General features: G+C 40.2%; 1 protein-coding gene across 4 annotated transcripts in view; it reads right to left on the minus strand.

The window, feature by feature from the left end:
- The window catches only part of phactr2 (phosphatase and actin regulator 2), a 32,473-nt gene continuing 17,057 nt past the window's right edge, over window positions 1–15,416 (minus strand). For 3 of the 4 annotated variants that reach the window (XM_058057982.1, XM_058057984.1, XM_058057983.1), the window contains 12 exons: window positions 10,180–10,371; window positions 10,030–10,104; window positions 9,646–9,786; window positions 8,209–8,460; window positions 7,456–7,993; window positions 6,997–7,169; window positions 6,754–6,910; window positions 6,608–6,663; window positions 5,204–5,265; window positions 4,289–4,426; window positions 2,950–3,026; window positions 1–2,680 (listed from right to left, as the gene is read on the minus strand). In XM_058057982.1, the coding sequence (XP_057913965.1) occupies window positions 2,665–2,680; window positions 2,950–3,026; window positions 4,289–4,426; window positions 5,204–5,265; window positions 6,608–6,663; window positions 6,754–6,910; window positions 6,997–7,169; window positions 7,456–7,993; window positions 8,209–8,460; window positions 9,646–9,786; window positions 10,030–10,104; window positions 10,180–10,371 (1,877 nt within the window). In that variant the 3' untranslated portion in view covers window positions 1–2,664. The remainder of the gene's footprint in view (window positions 2,681–2,949; window positions 3,027–4,288; window positions 4,427–5,203; window positions 5,266–6,607; window positions 6,664–6,753; window positions 6,911–6,996; window positions 7,170–7,455; window positions 7,994–8,208; window positions 8,461–9,645; window positions 9,787–10,029; window positions 10,105–10,179; window positions 10,372–15,416) is intronic. The other variant, XM_058057985.1, reaches the window with a different exon arrangement.

Below are 15,416 nucleotides of genomic sequence, written 5' to 3' on the forward strand. Positions count from 1 at the left end.
TTGACGTCATAGCTTTTTGTATTGTAGCGTAAAAGCGAGTTTTGTATACGCGCATGCATCCATTTACATTCTGTACAAAATGATCAATATACATGGTAGATATCGTCATGAAGTAAATACTGTTTTCCTGTACGTTTACCTTCATGTCTAACACACACAAAGCAAGAAGCGGCAACCACGTTTACGCGCTTGTTTCTGCTACACTGACAGCAATGGATAACTTCTTCTCAGCTTTGGACTTGTAAAATACTTTAGGGATACGTAAGAGGGTAAAGGTTTATGTCTGCGAGGTTGACTCATCCAAACACACTTTATTATTATTATTATTATTATTATTATTAATTGAACCCCTTTATATGAACATACACCACATCTGGAAGGCATTCAGCAGGAAATACACAATGTCCAAATAAGGAGTTGATTGTCAGTTTTAAGCTAGTATCTTTTATTTCCGCCCCAAAAACGGTCCTTGACGATTGCTTAGTCTGCCGACTGTTGCTAGGCTAAGCTATGTTAGCTTAGCATAAAACTGAAGAATAGCTTGCTAGCGAAACGAGCCTCTTGACGTTTGCCTTTGTTTAGATGAATAGAAATATTGTCATTTTTCTCTGATTAATCAACTTTTAAGTAAACGGTTACGATTTTATGCTAAGCTAACAGCTTTGCGTCTGCCTACCGTTGCTAGGCCAAGCTATGTTAGCTTAGCATAAAACTGAAGATTTGACGTTTGCCTTTGTTTAGATTAATAGAAATGTTGTAATTTTTCTCTGATTAATCAACTTTGAAGTAAATGGTTACGATTTTATGCTAAGCTAACAGCTTTGCGTCTGCCTACCGTTGCTAGGCCAAGCTATGTTAGCTTAGCATAAAACTGAAGATTAGCTTGCTAGCGAAAAATGAGCCTCTTGACGTTTGCCTTTGTTTAGATTAATAGAAATATTGTCATTTTTCTCTGACTAATCAACTTTTAAGTAAACGGTTACAGTTTTATGCTAAGCGAACAGCTTTGCGTCTGCCTACTGTTGCTAGGCCAAGCTATGTTAGCTTAGCATAAAACTGAAGATTAGCTTGCTTGCGAAAAACAAGCCTCTTGATGTTTACCTTTGTTTAGATTAATCAGAGAAAAAATTACAACATTTCTATTAATCAACTTTTAAGTAAATGGTTAGGATTTTATGCTAAGCTAACAGCTTTGCGACTCGGACGTCATCACATTTAATGCACAGTGGTATCTGCCTTAGCTGAATGGCGAGGCTAGCTAGCTTGTTATGCGAGTTTGCCTAAATTAATCACATACAAATGACAAGATTATTTATTAATCAATAATATTAATTTCGTGCAGCAAATGTAAACAGTTTTATACGACGCCAACAGCTGTGCGGCTATGGGCTCATTATTTGAGTGGTACCAAAGATCTTGTTTACAAAATACAGTACAGTCGTCCCCAAATTGGAAGATCTGATTACGTTTGCCGTTTTTAATCAGTAGTTTAGGAGGTAAAAAAAAAAAAAAAAGGAGAAATCCAACAGGAAAGCTAGCTTGAAACTCAAAGTCATCAATAACGTACGGTATCTCTCAATTTTGGAATTTTTGTCAGGAAAAAAAAACAACACAAATTCATTTCCAGATAAGAAATAACGCACACAATTTGAATAAATACAAAGTGCATGTGTGAACAAGTTGTAAATTAGAGCACTTTTATATTAGCGAGCTAACTAGCTTTAACATCATGGGAATTATATTCTTGTATTCTAGTTTGAGGAATGAAAATACAAATTTCCCCACTGAGGGGCGAATAAAGGCATATCTTAATCTTAAAAGCAGCATTTTTTTAGGACGTAAGCAGCATTGCGTCGACACAATTCCGATTTTTTAAAAGTTTAGCACAACCAAGCTAGCTAGTTTGCTAGCTAGCTTGCACCGAATGCAGGATCAGCCGACATTTTCTATCGAAATACTATAAAAGCATCGTAAATGTGCTGAAATAACGGCCACAAGCCAACATTACATTAACAAAGAATGTTTGTGGAAGTGGGAAATGGAACTAGAAAAGAAGAACACAACTTTTTTTTAGGGGGGAAGTGAGGGGTCAAAATATTATACCAGTATTATTGGCTTTTTGGCACAAGCTAACATGATTGAATGCAATGTTTAAAAGCTTAAAAATCCTTTTCAGCACTTTAGGGATTGACTTTTTGCACTGATTCAGACAACGTTTGTGTCTTTTAAGTTGTTACTGTTCTACAAGGCAACCTGGCAAACTAATTATGATATATCGCCCTCTTGTGGCCATCCGCTTTATATACTGTACATCAATTTGACAGGCACTCACAATAAGCGTCATTCGCTCCACTCTCCGCCTTTTGAAATCACAAAAGCAATACAACTCCTGAGCCACATTCAAACCTGTAATAGCGCTCCATTGCAAGTTGCCAGCGTTTTTTTTCTTTCAATAATAAATAAAAGGATTGCTTATGAGACACCGCTTTCCCAGTTCTAGGTACAATATGTGCAAAAGTTCCACAGGTTGGCCGCGTAGACCTTAAAGACAAACCCGTATTTGTTCTTCTTGAAGATATACAGGGAGAAGAAGTGGACTGCAATGCAGGTCTGTTGGTCCGGTGGACTTTTTTTGGGAGGTTTTGATTGTTGAAGTCCAACTTATTAAGGCCGGTGGAATCTGAAAATGCATACAAAATATATTCTTAATATTTATATGTCATTTATTTCACCCATAATAAATATTTGGACAGAAACATAAACCTTTTCAATGTTAAATTCCGCAACGGTTTCAACAAATCTGGTTTATTTTGTAAATATTTTCATGTGAAATAAATATTACAATTAAGTATAGGTTGTTTTTCGAGATAATGGCCAATAATAAATAACTGGAGAGCCACTCCAAGACACCACAGCGGGCCGACGTAACAACCCAAGCACCCCCGTTACCTGGTAAAATGTTTGCTGTCTTCGTGCACCTCCATTTCTCTGCTCTTGAACTCATTGAGCTCCTTGCGGATAGCGGCCTGCAGCGGCGACACAAAAAAACGAAACCACACAAAAACACACACAGAAATGAAAAACCATAACAAGTGTTCAATGGCCACCCGCACTTCCTGACGTGCCATCACCTGCGGTGCTTGTGTTATCTTATCTGCGCTCACTGGTTTGTTTTGCGGCGGTTTGAAGGCCCTTGTGGGTATGCTGGAGCCTATCCCAGCTGATTTTGAGCGAGAGGCGGGGTATACCCTAGACTGGTGGCCGGCCAATCACAGGACACATATAGACAAACAACCATTCACACTCAAATTCATACCTATGGACAATTTGGAGTCGCCAATTATTCATTCATTCATTCTCTACCGCTTTTCCTCACGAGGGTTGGCGGGGGATGCTGGAGCCTATCCCAGCTGACTTTAAGCGAGACTGGAGGCCAGCCAATCACAGGGCACATATAGACAAACAACCATTCACACTCACATTCATACCTAAGGACAATTTGGAATCTCCAATTTAGCTAACATAATTTTATATATATTAAAAAAAAAAACCTTATGCTCAGGTAGCATAGGAAGTTAGCATAGGAATTATGCAACAACAACAAAAACAATACAAATGTGTGTGGTAGAAGATGTTTAGTTTGAGCCTAATTCCACTTTTTAAATATATTATGAGCAGTACCATATTTGAGCAGCAGAGGGCATGCCTGTCGTGTGAACTATCCCCTCCAACTAAATCTGGGTTTCAGATAAACATTCTGTGGTTACAATACATTTTTGTTCCAAATACAATAAACAGGCTTATGCATATGCTTGGCTTTGCTTTGAATGGCTTGTATTTCAGTGTGAAAAGTTCAAATTATGTAGAAACGTCAATGCATAGCCATGAACAAAAAGAACGGCTGGAGAGAGGAGGTTAAAGAGAGGCTTCTTTGGGTGCGGATTCATCCATCTTCTACGCCGCTTATCCTCACTAAGGTCATGGGGGTATGATGGAGCCTATCCCAGCTGTCTTCGGGGCGATAGGCGGGGTACACCCTGGACTGGTCGGTCAGCCAACCACAGGGCACATATAGACAAACAACCATTCACACTCACATTCATACCTATGGACAATTTGGAGTTGCGTGTTTTTGGAATATGGGAGGAAACCGGAGTACCCAGAGAACATGCAAACTCCACACAAAGATGGCCGAAGGTGGGATTGAACTCGGGTCTCTTAGCTGTGAGGTCTGCGTGCTAACCACTCCAGAAGACAATCAGAAGATCAAAATGGAGATACACCACACCTTGTCAGCAGGCGTGAGTCGCGTCCACGGCTTGTCTGCTCTGCGGTCGTAGTCCTTGGCGTCCGTGACCTCCACGTACTCGTTGAAACGCAGGATCCTTCGAGCGATGAGCTCCGCCACCGACGGCCGCACACTCAGCTGCAAAACACAAAGCAGACATTTGTAGTCTCTACAGTACTTTCATGATGTTGTTCAAACATGTCCCGTACCCATCTGAACAACAAAATTGTGTCTAATCTGGATCTGATTCAGTTTTTCAGCTAATTAAAATGAAATTTATCAATTTTCGAGCATCTTAGACAGTGTCACTTCACTTTGCCGTGTGTAAACAATCTGAACCATATTCAGTCCAGATCTGATCCAATTTCACAACAATGTAAATCTACTTGGATTTGATTCAGATTGGCTGCAATTTAAATGTAAAGCCACTTTAGACACATTTCTAAGTTTTTCAGCAAATTAAAATGAAATTTATCAATTTTCGAGCATCTTAGACAGTGTCACTTCACTTTGCCGTGTGTAAACAATCTGAACCATATTCAGTCCAGATCTGATCCAATTTCACAACAATATAAATCTACTTGGATTTGATTCAGATTGGCTACAATTTAAATGTAAAGCCACTTTAGACACATTTCTAAGTTTTTCAGCAAATTAAAATGAAATTTATCAATTTTCGAGCATCTTAGACAGTGTCACTTCATTTTGCCGTGTGTAAACAATCTGAACCATATTCAGTCCAGATCTGATCCAATTTCACAACAATGTAAATCTACTTGGATTTGATTCAGATTGACTGCAATTTAAATGTAAAGCCGCTTTAGACACATTTCTAAGCTTATACCGCTAAGATGAGGTCTTATTTCTACCTTGGCCACGTGTCGGCCATCAGAACGTGCGCTAAGACATGGCTACCTTTCTGGAGAGTTTCCTTTTAAGCTCCTGCTTGGCCTCGTGCGCCTCGGCTTCATTCTTCTCTGCAAGCACACAGACAACACAGTCATTTCACACCTACTAAGCCTGCGTTAAGAGTACGCTTCTATTTACGACTGTGATGATATTTTGTTCTGTTGAAAGCATTACGCTTGGTTGCTTCAATGCACGCCTGACGGGCAAATGATGTTCTTTTAATAGCAGCACAGAATAAATACGTCCTTTTAAATCCAGTCAAACGTGATGATGGAGCGTTATTAGCACTACCCGGACAAAAGAACCTTTAATGTTGAATGTCCCTAGAGTGGTACAATTTAGAGTTGGGATTATTATATGTAAAATATGTCTCGGTATCATTGTGTGCATTTTTTTATGTGAGCAAAAACTCATTTTTGCTCCCATTTTTAAACAAATAACCAATTAGCTAAAAATGTCATCTAATACTTCTCTACAAGAGCGGAGAAATTTGATCTCAGGGAAAAACTACATTTGAAACACTTATATGCTAGGACTACGTTAAAAATCCATAGCATTTCAGTATGTGGAATCAAACTATGGAAATGGCAAACTATGGAAATGGATACAAGCAGTTGATGTTTGCTAAATATGGTGTATGGTCATATCACCTCGTACTTCGGTATCGGACAAAAAATTACAAAATAAAAAAAAAACAACAACCTTAAACTGTATTAGGAAAGCAGGAAGTGAACAAAAGTAACAGTTACTGATTGTAAAAGTACCAGATGGAGGGGTAGGATTTAATAAGCTTTGCTTCTTCCTACTCCTTTTGGACATGTGGAACTGTGAACTGATTATGGGATGCATTCAATCTGATGCATGTTCTAATGAAATTAAACCATTACCATTACCATGACCAAATACAAGGATGAAGAGTCTTGAACCAGTCATGATGTGCTATATATATCACTATATTGACGGTTACTATGGTACCCATCATGCCATTGGATGGTCATATCACCTCGTACTTCGGTACGTGACAAAAAATACACAAAAAAAAACCCTTAAACTATATTAGGAAAGCAGGAAGTGAACAAATGTAACAGTTACCGATTGTAAAAGTACCAGGTGGAGGGGTAGGATTTAATAAGCTTTGCTTCTTCCTACTCCTTTTGGACATGTGGAACTGCGAACTGATTATGTGATGCATTCAATTGTAATCTGATGCATGTTCAAATGAAATTAAACCATTACCATTTTTCAAAGATCCACCTCACAGGTGTGGGATATCATGAATGCTGGTTAGACAGCTTCAAGAATGCACAGGTTTGCTTTAGGGTGGCCACAATAAAAGGCCACTCCAAATTGTTCGCTTTCATTCATTCAACTCCAGACTGTGACTGAAATATATATTTTGGTATGACTTACGTTTGAGGATGTTCCTCTGCTCCAGTTCCTCTGTGGTTGGTCTTTGACTCAAGCTCCTGAAATGAGAAAACCGTGTTGACTCCATGCGGATCAAATAGGAAAGGATGTCTTCATGATGTTACATCTACGGGAACATCCAAGTTCACCTGACAAGTTTGGAGCCGATCTGCTGACGGAGCTCGTGTCTCTCCGTCTCGGAGCTCCGAGGCAAAATGTTCTTCTCCTCCAGCTCTTTCTTGCTGGGCCGGTTGCCCAGTTTGATGTTAAGCGTGTCTCGTCGCCGGATCTTGCTGGCCAGAGAACCTGGAGGTGGTCGTAGGCACAAATGTAGGTCAAACACACTGAAGCACTCCTCTGAGGAGTGGATCTGCGTTCAAGTATCTCCGTACTGTTAAGGTACTCGTCCTCCTCGTCTTCTTCCTCGTCGTCACGGTACAGGATTGGTCCGTCAGAGTCCGAGTCGCTGGTTTGGCATTCTGTCGCCGGCCTATCAGGGATCACCGTCACCTCGGCGTTCTCGGTGTTCACGCCGTGTGGCTTCACGGTGTCCGACTCAACTGGACTAGATTGTACACAAAGGATAATCATGCATTAAAACTGGATTCAATTAATGTGTACACAATCAGAAACAAATCTGGATTGGTGCTAGATTGGTAGCAATATGAATGTAAATCAACCTTAAATGTGTTTAGATACATTTATTATTTAAATCAGGTTGTCATTCGTATATCAGTCTTTTTTGATGGTTCTGAACTCCTCTTTCCATACTAGTCTAATATTGGGATTGACTACATTCAACAGTCAACATCACCAAACTAGTCCACACAAACGATTGCAGAAAAACCCACCTGGAGCACGTCTCTTCTGCTGACTCTCCATTTTTCTCCCGTGTATCATGCCCGTCTTCTTCCGTTCTCCTTAGTTCCTCCTTCTTCTCCTGGGAGTTGCTGTCAGCGTCCGCCTCAGTGAAGGAAGTGTCCTCTGTGGCAGTGTTCACATGGGGAGAATGGGTAGCCGGGGGCTCGGGGGTTGCGTCTTTGTGGGTCTCTTTTCCTTCAGAAGTATCACCGCAGGCAGGTTGGTTCTCTGGAGCGTCTTCTTGAGAAGCAGCAGCAGCAGCAGAAGAAGAAGCGTCGTCAGCCTCAGGGAGGGAAGCTTTAGACGAGAGGATATCAGAGGAGTTTGGTTCCTCAGGCTGACTGGGAGTCTCTGAGGAGGCTTTCTGAGAACCGGAGGATGCTCGAGATTCTGCTTTCCGACCGGTCTGAGCGTCTGCGTTTTCGCTCTGTGCTGCAGCGTCCTTTGGTGGTCGAGAGCGAGCCGGGCCCGTGGAGGTGGTGGCTTTTGAACCGCCTCCTTGGATCTTCTTTGGATGAGAGGATTTGGCTGAGGACAACAAGAGAAAGTTCTTATTTTGGTGTCTATTAGAGAGGAGGCCACTATTGAGGACACACAAGAACCGCAAACTACACTCTAAAGACAAAACAGTGAAATAAAACCAAAGTGTGTAGAGGAAAAAGAAAAGAAAATAGTGCCGCAAGTCCCTTGAATCCATGCACGAGTGTGTCTTTACGCATGCGGTCAAAGTACACAGCACTTACCGATTGCACGACTAGCGTTATTAGCGCTCCGCGTGGCAGAGCCCTGCTTCCCTGGGGGTTTAACAGTCCTTTTCGCCACAGAGGAAGCGTCTCTGTGCCGGGCTGTGGTCGCAGTGCCACCCGCAGGCTTGTAGGAGGCAGGCGGCGGGGTGGCGGCGACGGTGGCGGTGGCGGCACTGGGCTGTTTTTTAACTTGAGCGTCCCGAGGGCGTGACTGAGCAGCCCGGGTGATGGTTTTAGAATCACGTTTCTCTGAGTGGGTCAGATGAGGAGGACAGAGTGGGGTGTTTGAGTGGTTAAATGCGGGAGATGGAATAAGTAGGGCGGGTGGAAGGTTAGAAGCGGAGTAAAAGGTTAGGATGTTAGCAGGTGAGTGGTAAAATTAGGACACCTCATCTGTATGACAATTGTGGCACCTCCTATTGATTGATGGGTAAATTTAATACATATATAATATAATATCATATTGTCTTTATGGCCATTTGGCTACAGAGCACATACTGTAGACTAGGGATCGACCGATATGGTTTTTTTCCGGCCGATGCCGATACCGATTTTTTTCCATCACCCTGAGCCGATGACCGATTTTGCTTGGGCCGATATTTGTGGCCGATACTGCTTTTGCTACCTCAATTTATATGAAAAAATTACTATGGGGGCGGCACGGCGGTCGAGTGGTTAGCGCACAGACCTCACAGCTAGGAGACCAGGGTTCAATTCCACCATCTCTGTGTGGAGTTTGCATGTTCTCCCCGTGCATGCGTGGGTTTTCTCCGGGTACTCCGGTTTCCTCCCACATTCCAAAAAACATGCTAGGTTAAATGTCGACTCCAAATTGTCCATAGGTATGAATGTGAGTGTGAATGGTTGTTTGTCTATATGTGCCCTGTGATTGGCTGGCCCACCAGTCCAGGGTGTACCCCGCCTCTCGCCCCAAGACAGCTGGGATAGGCTCCAGCACCCTTGTGACCCTCGGTAGAAAATGAATGAATGAAAAAAATTACAATGATAACAAATATTACAGGTCCCAAGTTTTAAATAATGCGGTGGAAAAATATATCGGCGAACTCACGCGCGTATCGGCCGATACCGATTCAAGTAATAAAAAAAACGCAAATATCGGCCCGATATATCGGCCGGCCGATGTATCAGTCGATCCTTACTGTAGACATTTTTCTTGATGGCGGCCATGTTTTCTGATCAATCATCTTGCTAAGATTTTACACAAATATGCTTGTCAATCCCATAAAGGTATGTACCAAATTTCATAGCGATTGGACAAAAAACACCATGAACTTACAGTGGGTGTTTTGTAAATTTCACATCAATCCGGCGGTTAACAACAGCGCCACCTTAAGGTGCATTCGTCAGAAAAATAATAGCGCAGCGGTTCAGTAGTGGAAAAAAAACATCAAGTATTAAAAAAAAAGGAGTCACCTTTCTTGTCATCATTGCTCCCAGGGTCAGCAGCCTGGTCGGCGGGTCGCGTCACCAACGACTCAATCTCCACTTTGATCTGCTCTGGCGATACGCTGGATGTGGCGTGTCCGTTCAGATTTTCCCTGCTGAGCGGCTCGTCTGTCGAAATTCAGAAGGTTTAATTTAGCAACCTGAGTTTTACAGGTACATGTCCACTTTGGGGGGGGGGGGTACATGGAGGGTGATAATGTGTATCGCAAACAGCCGGTTCTGATGTGTGTGTGGTGTAAATAAATTAACATGCTAGATCAAAAAATGGCTTCTACCTTGACCAATGACCCTACCCCTCTACAACATTTTAAATAGTCTTACTAAGTTTTGGGAATGAAGGATCAGACAAACCCTGTTCCGGAATGAGCACTCCCTTCTTGATGAGCTCCTCTCTCGTTTGTCTCGTTGAGATCTTCCTCTCCAACACTGCAAAGATGAACGATCAAGGTCAAAGCCCGCACGTCTCAAACACTGAAAGATGAAAAAAAAAAAAAAACTTACCTTTTGAGAGATCCTGGAACCTGTCGCTGGTCTTCTTCTTCCTCCACTTCCAGGGTTTGAACAGTCTTCCGAGACTGGACAGTTTGCCTCGCTGCTGCTGCTGCCGTGACGCAGGTGCATTGTGGGAATCGGCGCCGCTGTCCACCACCACGTCGCAGCTGGCCAGTGATGACGATTTCTCCAAAGCATCAACTGGAGGGAACATGTCCAGATGACCAAAACATGAACATGTATTACAATTACAATTAAAAAAAAGGAATAGTGAAACAAAAAGACTAAAGTTTTATTTGTTATGATAATAAGCCAAAATATTATGAGAATAATCATTACTTTTATGAGTACAAAGCCATAATTTTTGGGAGAAAAATATTACATGACAACATTTTATGAGCATTAAGTCTAAATATTACAAAATTAAAGGCAAAATATCACAAGAAAATGTTATTTCATTACAACAAAGTTGTACAAAAAGGACAAAGTAAAATATGTGAGACATTTAAAAATAAAGAACAAAAATTATGTGACAAGAAAATCTAAATATTATTTTGAAACATAAAACTCAAAATATTACACCAAAGCCCTAACTTTACATGCGAATAAAGCCACAATTTAATAAGACAAGAGTCAAAATGTTACATCGTCAAAGTGATGTAAGAATAAAGTTGCAATTTTAACATAATGACATCGTCGTAATTTTACAAGGAAAAAGTAAAATAAGTAAATAAAAGTAAATAAGTCTTAAAAATAATTATTTTATGAGTGCAAAGCCATAATTTTTTTTAGAAAAATCTTACATATGACAACCTCTTATGAGCATTAAGTCTAAATATTACTAAGTTGTACTTTTACAAAAAAGGACAAAGTCAAATATGTAAGACATTTAAAATTAAAGAACAAAAATTATGTGACAAGAAAATCAAAATATTATTTTGAAACTCAAAATATTACACCAAAGTCCTAACTTTACATGCGAATAAAGCCACAATTTAATAAGGCAAGAGTCAAAATGTTAAAACATTGTCAAAGTGATGCAAGAATAAAGTTGCAATTTTAACATAATGACATAGTAATTTTAAAAGTAAAAAGTCTTAAGAATTACCACAATTAAGTCAGAATATTGCACACAAAAGGTTTTAGTATGAGATGACATAATATATTTAATTCCAACGTTTCTTCTATTAAAACGAATAGTTTATCATAATCATAATTTCCTGGAATACAGTTCTAACATTCCAAGAACAAAGAGAGCGTGATGATTCATTGACACCAAAGTGAGTGACGAGGCTGGCTGCTGGAGAATGTGGCAGAAAAGAACAGCGAGTACACACGCTCGACACTGCAATTAGACAGCAATTAAGCTGATAAAAATAACAAGAATGAAGACATGAAAAGTACCGCGCGGAGATCAGCACACTCCTCCAGACATTAATCTGCTCCTTTCACACAAACACACAGCAAAATTGTTGTATTTACAAAGACGATTCAGACAAACAAGAAAAACCATGTCAAAGATGGCGGTGGTTTGTTTCTGATGCCTTCAGGTGTAAAAAAACAACAACATTGCTACATCGGGAAAATTGCAATCATTCCAACATAACATTGAGAATGACTTCAGTCCAATCAAGGCACGCCCTCTTAATGCGCCGCCTCGTCTCACTTCGCCCGGTGAGGACTTCAAGTTGTCGTCGTCATTACAAAATGCTGACTCGACGGCACGATTTCATGCTGGATTTCACAAGGAGGTGTTTGAGGCAGATGACTCGTAACATCACGGCAGATGGGCGAGTCTGTGTGTGTGTGTGTGTGTGGCGAGACGCCCAAGTTAAAGCCCAGCAGACGTGACATTAAAGTAATCGCACGGAGTGTTACTCGGCAAAGCCAACTGTTAGTACTGAACTATGGTGAAAACCGTCCTTGCAGAGCAGACATTGAATGTAACAGAGTAGTTTGTTGTGCATTTTTAGATTTTATACATATGGACCAAACCACTTGGGGAAAAATGTCAAATGACACCAAGTGGGGACTGAGTAGTCAACCATGAGGGACTCCACTTCCTTAATTTTGCATGGAATGAGGAACAAAGACATCAGAGATTATATACATCCATTATGAAAGTATATTAAGAACTGTATTATTTGTATTTTAGGTCTGGGAAAAAAATCACTGCGTTAAATATGGTCAATGAAAACCCTCAGGGACCAAATGGTGAACCTTGAGGTACGCCACTTTAGATAGAAGCTAATCAAAAACCTGATTAGAAGAGTAGTATATCAGTTTTGGAGCTTTGTATGAATTAACATATACATTAAGAAAAAGAAAACATCATAATATCACTAAAATAAAAGTAAAAATATCAAAATAAAGAGTAATTCAATGACAAGTCAAGGTGTAATTTTGCAAATCAAGTCAAATTGTGATGACAAAAAGTCAGAAAAACAATATTTACAAGACAATGTTGTGAGAGGCGGTCCAGTGGTTAGCACGCAGACCTCACAGCTAGGAGACCAGGGTTCAATTCCACTATCATGTGGAGTTTCTCCGTGCATGCGCGGGTTTTCTCCGGGTACTCCGGTTTCCTCCCACATTCCAAAAACATGCTAGGTTAATTGGCGACTACAAATTGTCCATAGGTATGAATGTGAGTGTGAATGGTTGTTTGTCTATATGTGCCCTGTGATTGGTTGGCCACCAGTCCAGAGTGTACCCCGCCTCTCGCCCGAAGACAGCTGGGATAGGCTCCAGCACCCCCCGCGACCCTCGTGCAGAAAAGCGGTAGAAAATGAATGAATGAATGTTGTGAGAAAGCAAAAATATTTTTAAAAAAAGTTTAAATGAAACAATAGAGAACAAACGCTAAAAATATCGCCATAATTCTGTGAGACCAAAATCAGAACTTGAGAATGAGAAAAGAGTTGAAATATTGCAACACAAAAGATGAAATTAATTGACATAAAAAGACTTTCATGCAACTTAATATGCTTAATTTGACCCAAAAAAAAAGATGTCACAATCACACAATCATACTTTTTCCTCATAATTCTGACAAAAATTTCATTCACAAAGCATAATTTGAAGTTGTTACTTATGCAACATTATGGTTGGGCTACATTTGAATTGAAACGAAATCCAGTTCCGATACCGATTCCGTGTTTTGATCTTAGTTTGTAACCATTTTCAATTCCAGTGCTTTCAAGAAGCAGAGTCATAAAATGAGTTCTTTTTGGATGAAATGCCTTAACTTCCCCATTAATGTTCCCCCCCCCCCCCCCACATCTACTTTCACAAAAGATGTTTACTTTTAAAAAGCTCATGCAAAAACATCTCCACATACATATGCTGATATTTATGCTAGTGAGCGCGTGATGCTGCAGGCACTGAAACACAATATCAAACAACTTGTAAAAAGGTTTACAAGTTGTTGTCTATGAGCTACGAGCCTTAGCCGAGTCTGTGTATGAACGAGTCTTCAGCTACCATTTTAGTAGTTGTATACTTTGCTGCCTCAATGTTAGGTTTTTTTTTAACAGCACCCTTATTTTGTCGTTACAATTAAACAGGATGTAGTGCAAAAAAACTCTAATTTTGAAAGTGTGTTGCGTGGACTGACTTTTGCTAGTAAAAGAGACTCGCTGTGGACAGGACGAAACTGCATACTGCAGTCAAGTCAATTAATTCTATATTTTCTAGAAGTATGTGATGTGTAACTGTAGTATGTTTTTGTGTAAAATTGTATATTATGTAGCCAACAACTGGACACCAACCCTTATAATATAGTTTCTTTTTAAGGTCTTCTAATGGGGGGATCCATTATTCCAAGTTTTTTGCCATTCGCATAGAGCATAACCACTTGAAATAATAATATAATATTGAAGGGGGGATGTTTTGTACCCGCTTATGACAGGAACAAGTGTTGCAGAGGAGGAGGAGAGGAAAGGGAGAGGCTTCCTTCCTATGCTGCATGTCGTCACAAACAGAGGAAGAAGGATTTAGGTTGAGAACGATCAAGTGCGTGGACGGGGTGGGGGGTAATTGAAAAATCGGGTATACACACACACCATAACACGTCAAAGAAGAAGCCTCAACTGGGATAGCGGAGGAAGTCATTGCAACACAGGCTGGGCATTCTCTGCGGTTTTTAACACTTGGTCTTACAATCCTTGATCCAACTAAAGTAGGTCAGAGCCCTTAAACCTGGATTCTACAAGGACCACGAGGTGTGGATTATGTATGATTATGCTGCAGCATAAAATAGTTTACTGATGTGGGGGGAGGGGGGGGGGAGTAAGGCATAAATACAATCACTTCCCTTTCCTCTTATTTTAGTTTGTGGACGCACTTTAAGAGTGTTGTCCCATCATGCAGCAAAGCAATGACAAGGTTTATTTACAAAAGGCTTGTTCTCAAATATTCCCATTAAAAAAAAAAAAATGTTTACTTTTCGGCACCGCAGACCTGCAGCCAAATTAAAAAAACATGATAGCATTACAAAAAAAAAAAAACACGCCAATGCAATTCTGAACGGACAAGAATGCGCACCTTACATTTCACCACCTTGCTCGCCATCAGTCTGCACAATCTGCAGTGACGCTGTAGTTTATCTAGTTGCTGTTGCTCAAGAGGTGTCAAACGTCAGCTGAGGAAGGGCTTTCATAAAATTAAAAAAAAATAAAAAAACAAACATGCTCACAAAAATATGTAAAGAACGTCCCCCCCACTGTGAGGAAACTATGGCGGAATGTGATGCAACACTTGTCATAGTATGCTTATTTAGTGCTTTCGTTTCTGCACTTGGAACTATTATGCTGTTCTGACAGCTGTTTTTAAAATAAAATGTATAACTACAATGAAAGTTATATATTTTTATTTGCTGTTATACTACCTTGGCTGTTTTTTTACCTTTACCTTGGCTGTTTTTAGTATTTTTGGAAAAATGCACGGTGGAACAAAAACTAGCAATCTTTTTGTTTTGTTATTATTTAAATATAGAATTTAATTGAAAAGGCAACATCTTGACACTATTAATACAAAGCTTTATATAAAAATATGTATGCAAAATGTGCCTGATAAAAAATATAAAAGTGTCCTTCTGCATCCTTTGATTTATTAATTGGACTGGTTGGACATCCCTGACCCTGACTAAGGTATTAAGTACAAGTTCAGACCCGCTTCTAAACAAAGGGTCTTCTCTACATTGTTCGATTTCCTTGCACAATCCATTCCTTAATTTGACTCCACGG

The sequence above is a fragment of the Doryrhamphus excisus genome, chromosome 20, assembly GCF_030265055.1.
Source record: "Doryrhamphus excisus isolate RoL2022-K1 chromosome 20, RoL_Dexc_1.0, whole genome shotgun sequence".
NCBI lineage: Eukaryota > Metazoa > Chordata > Actinopteri > Syngnathiformes > Syngnathidae > Doryrhamphus > Doryrhamphus excisus.